The 5,000-nt window shown below is 41.6% G+C and overlaps 1 protein-coding gene across 1 annotated transcript in view; it reads right to left on the bottom strand.

Annotated features, from left to right (window-relative positions):
- Positions 1-1,018: 1,018 nt before the first annotated feature.
- LOC124381111 (microsomal triglyceride transfer protein) overlaps positions 1,019-5,000 on the bottom strand; it is an 11,684-nt gene continuing 7,702 nt past the window's right edge. The window contains exons 13-18 of the mRNA XM_046842492.1: positions 4,876-4,973; positions 4,583-4,704; positions 3,562-3,789; positions 3,300-3,424; positions 2,137-2,307; positions 1,019-1,986 (exon numbers count right to left, since the gene is read on the bottom strand). Coding sequence (XP_046698448.1) covers positions 1,839-1,986; positions 2,137-2,307; positions 3,300-3,424; positions 3,562-3,789; positions 4,583-4,704; positions 4,876-4,973 — 892 coding nt within the window. The 3' untranslated portion in view covers positions 1,019-1,838. The remainder of the gene's footprint in view (positions 1,987-2,136; positions 2,308-3,299; positions 3,425-3,561; positions 3,790-4,582; positions 4,705-4,875; positions 4,974-5,000) is intronic.

The raw sequence follows: 5,000 nt of genomic DNA, 5'->3' as shown, positions 1-5,000 counted from the left end.
GGTGTTATTATAATGATGGAGCTTGTGTCAGTGATGAAACTGTAATGAGAATGAAGTTCCTCTCAGGGAGTTTTTTTCTCAGGACTCCCTCATGAGGAGAATTTTCCTAATGCTAAAGTTGTTATCCCTTTCTATGAATCCGCTTTGAGACAAAGTCCGCAGTATAAAGGTTTCTTTATTAGCAGGCTAGCTCCACCTAGCAACAGGCTGTTCCAACCAATGTCATATATATATATATATATATATGTTCAGAGTTACATCAGCATGCTAATTCATTCCTAGCTAGCGATACAAGTAAGCAAATTTCTAGTCAAACATTACACTGAGTGTGTGTGTGTGTGTGTGTGTGTGTGTGTGTGTGTACGTGTGCGTCAGAGCATAACATTGCGTATATCCGTCTCAGGATGACGTCACTAATCTCGTCTCAGGTTTTTATCTGCTTGGGAGAGCTGATTTAGCTTTGTGCTAATTTAGCGTTTAGCATCAGTGGTATTTATTGGATCGTGAAAGACTAGCTTTACTGCAATGCTCCGAGTTTTAAATATAGACCTATAATCGACACTTAGCTTTCAACTTGGTGCTCTGTGTGTGTGTGTGTGTGTGTGTGTGTGTGTGTGTGGGTGGGTCGGTGGGCAGGCTAGTCAGGTACTTTCTCATTTTCTATAGCAGTTTTCTATATTTATTATAGTCAAGCGTATGTACAAGCTAGAGAATGTTAGCCTAGAAAATATCCTTTAACATTAAAGCAAGTAATCTGGCCATGATAGCAAGCTAGTAATGTTAAACTATTATAAAGTGCAACCAGCTAACATTAAGCTAACTATTTAATTGTGTGTTAAAAAACAGTAAATGAATGTACTAGCTAATATTAGCATAAAAGTTATACTGTGATTAAATAACAAGGAGCTAGGCATACTAGAAAGCTAGTTAATGTTATGTTAAATGCTATCGTCGGTTTTGCTAGCTAACATTAGAATGTTGTGTTTTTGCCGAAAAACCAAACAGAAAACTCAGAACAAAGTTTCAAATTGTTTTATTTTCCTGAAGATTATTTACATCCATACAAAAAAAAAAAAATCAACATCTGTGTAAACATCTGGTTGTGGGGGAATGGACAAAGTGTTTTTTTTTCCTGAGATCTACATGTTTAGATCAAATAAATAACCCATTAAGACATAAACATATACATAACACCACATCATTAGCCACTGTAGCTAGTTCATGCTAAGTGGCTAATGTGAGATTGTGCTTGGTGACCAAAGCTATGCTAATTATTTAACTGTACGAGTGTAAACGTCCAGGCGATATAACCATACACTAAATATTATTTCCTTTTCACAAAAATAATTCAGAACCAAAACAGCATAGCTCAGTCTAACATGGCTAATGTCAACATACTCCATTTTACTAGCATGTACATTTCAAATTAGACTACATGGCTGAGGTTATGCTAGCAATGCTTGTTGAAACGTCAAGATAATCACCGTTTTGTTTTTGAGCTTGTCCACAATTGTGTTAGTTGCTAGTTTCTCCATTTAGCATTGTAATTCCACTCAACCAAATGAACTGCTGTTATGGCTAATTGTTTTATTGGGAGGTTGATCGTGGTTATGCTAGCTGCTAACTATGAGCCTTCGATGCTACGCTCCTCAGTGGTGTTTTATTCTGAATTATTTCAAAATTTAAAAAATAATGAGAAGATTATGCCATCAAAAACTTGACGACTCGTAAAATAAAGTCCGTGTTAAACCCAATGCCTGGCTTGCTAAAAAATATTAGCATAATAAAGCTTAATTTAATTTAAACCAAAAAAAAAAGGACGTGTTTAGGGTTCAGGTCTACCAGCTGCTTTCAAACACTTTTTTACACATGTTGGAGTTCTCCTGATGCAGAGGAAACTCAGAGCCGGGGATGAGCTGCTCACGAGTCCTGTGCCATGTGTACGGATCTCCAGAGGACAACTTCTCCATTTTATGCACCGCCTCCCTGCAGGACACCGTAAACACAAAGCCCACTAGGTTACACGCTAACTCATGCTGAGAACTTACTAATGCTAATAATGACATCATCATTACATTAGCACCTAGCCAAGCTTTACAAGGCTGAAGGACTCTTGTGTGATCTGAGATGTTTCACCTGAACGGGAATGTGGTCTTTTCCATCTGCATGCACACTAGGAAGGGGTACTCGGAGAACTGCACAGTGGTGATGAAGTCGAGCGCCGCCTCTGTCTCGAAACTCACCTCCATCCCGACGCTCAGAAAGTCCGCATCCACCGTTACGTTGCCCATGACGACCAGAGCACCCCTGTGGACAACATAAAACTTTCAAATAAATGCCAAGGTTCTCCAGTTCCTCTCTGAAGAACCTGGTACACTTAGGAACTCTTGAGGGTACTAAATAAAATCAAGGTTCTCATCCAGTTCTGCATTGCATTGCTAACTATCTAGCAACTGTGCTGTCTTAATGTTTAGCCACTCTTGAAACATTGTGGAGCTAGCTAGCTAGTAAATTATGTTAAGCTAAATTTTGAACAAAGCTATTTCTTGTATTCTTAGCTAGCTAATTCATTTGCAAGCTAGCACAGATCATAGCACAGATTTACATTTAGCTTAGTTTTCTTTTCACCGATCTTCAGAAGAACATTAATGAAAGGTTTCTCTCCCAGAAACCGTGTCCTATAGAATATTTCCAGCTGCTTGTGGAACTCAATTCCATTCATGAGTAGGTTGGGCACACAGATCTGCTGGCTGTAGCAATCTGGGGTTTATTTGAGTCTATACATAGCTCCTAGCCTAAAAATGCCTGTGTGTGAGCTTTTACAAAAGAACTAGCATCCAGTTCCTTGAACCCTTCACCTGTTCATGTCTTTAAAAAAAAAAAAAGATTATAGCCTCGTTATTTAGCTTCAATTTATCCCTTAGCTTTAAGAACCTCAAGCAATGCTGGACCTTCAAAACGTGTATATTTTAGAAGCAAAAGCAGTGACCTTCTCTTCTGACGCATGACAGAGGTCTATATTTGGACTTGAAGCCACAATCCAAGTTGTTTGCCAGTGCATTTGTTTCCTGGCTAGCACCTCACCCGGCTTAGCCAGTATTTCCAGGCTAGTAGCCAGATGCTAAAAGACGAGCACCTGGTGCAAATAGTGCTCACTGGCAAATCAGAAAAGCCCCAAAAACCCTGGAGGGCGAAATGAAACGGCAAACGGAGCACAGAGCGATCTCAGGAATCTGTCGCAAAAGTAGTCAGCAGGAAGCAAAGCCAAGTGTCGTAAATGTCTGAAGATTATTTTGTACCTGTTGTTAACGCTAGTCTTGGATTCCCGATACCAAAGGCTAAACTCCATTCCTCCAGAGATATCGATGGCCAAACCCCCCTGAAACTCGACAGCAGCCCGCAGACCAGATTGCAGAGGAATCACCTGAGAGACACAACAGGATGCTAAACACAGGCTAGCGGGAAAAACATTTATTTAAGGTCCAGAACGTGGTGCTGATAATGAAGCAGTTTCCTGTAACCAAACAAGGTTAATCAACCTTTTAAAAACGTGTTGTTTACCTGAGAGTGATCAGTAAGCAGGATGAGACCCTTCACCACATTCATGGGTTCTCCAGACATTGAGAAAATCTTGGACATCAGGTCACTGTAGCCCTTGAAAAAGGTCACTGGTCGAAGCTGGACGTCCAGGAGCAGAGCCGACATTCCAGCAAAAGATTCCAGGTCCTCCTCACCTTCATCAGCTGTCGCTGCTATCAGAGACTCCAGACCCTGTGCCTCGATGGCCACCTGAAGGAGACGAGAGGCTCAGGTGAGTGGTGGTGAAGGATACTTATAGGTGAGAATGGACAGAGAAGTCGTAGAAGAAGGTGTGTGAAGGTGGGAGGAGTCATACAGGTGCAGGTATGCACAAGTGGGAGGAGTTATACAGGTAAAATGTGTGTGCAGGTAGGAGGAGTCATACAGATGAAAGGGTCTGGGGTTGGGAGAGGTTATAGAGACCAAGGTGTGTGAAGATAGCAGGAGTCACAAAGGTGGAGGAATATGCAGGTGGGAGGAGTTATACAGGTAGAGCAATATGCAGGTGGGAGTAGTTATATAGGTAGAGGAATATGCAGGTGGGAGGAGTTATACAGGTAGTGCAATATGCAGGTGGGAGGAGTCTAACAGCACCAGGCCTGTATGAATCTGTGGATATTTAGCAAGTCTGTAGTAAAGGCTGCTGGCTGAGAGCTGAAATGTGTTACCTCCTCAGCCTCTTGGCGTTTCCCGGCTACTGAAGATCACAAAAACAATTATCACCTCCTATTTAAACTTCTCTGTGTTATGATTTGTAATCTACTCCACGTTGGCTCTCCTACCAGTCATTGCATGAAACCCAAACCTTTTCTGGCCCGGTGTTTTAGGAGTTCCAGCATGTACACGTCACATGTCAAGGAATCTTATGTTCCTTTATCACGTTACGTTTCGGTTTCTGGCGTGTTTCTTGAATTTCTGTGACACTACATTTTTATTGTGTTCTTCAATTCTATTTTTATTGGCTGTCTGATGTTCGGATTAGACCTATGTGCATGTGCAGTACCTGAAGGCCGTGCAGGAGGGCGCCGTTGCTCTGGCCATAAATGTTCATGTTGCTCCTCCTCAGAATTCCTGATCCCGAGTACAAAATGTCCAAGCTGTAGGTGGTGGTGACATCAGTGCCCCCTGGTGACATCAGGAGCAAAGATGAACATGTAAATCTGAGCTGTGTCTAAATACATGCTAAAGGTATGCTAAAGGTGGACATCTTCATATAAACCTCTGTGTTTCCCTCAAATACATGGAACTTAAAAAGAAACAAACTCAAGGTAAAGTCAGAGGTCAGGGAGTGCTTACGTGTCATGAAGCCGGAGTAGGCAGATGAAGATCCAACCTTCGAGAAACGGTCGTAGTTTTGTGCGATCATGTCCTTCATGACTTCATGTACTATTTTACTGCAGGAAAAAAAAGAGGAGAGGATC

Source organism: Silurus meridionalis, chromosome 28 (genome assembly GCF_014805685.1).
Source record: "Silurus meridionalis isolate SWU-2019-XX chromosome 28, ASM1480568v1, whole genome shotgun sequence".
Classification (NCBI taxonomy): domain Eukaryota; kingdom Metazoa; phylum Chordata; class Actinopteri; order Siluriformes; family Siluridae; genus Silurus; species Silurus meridionalis.
Note: the sequence above shows the minus strand (reverse complement) of the source record. Positions and strands in the feature narration are given on the sequence as shown.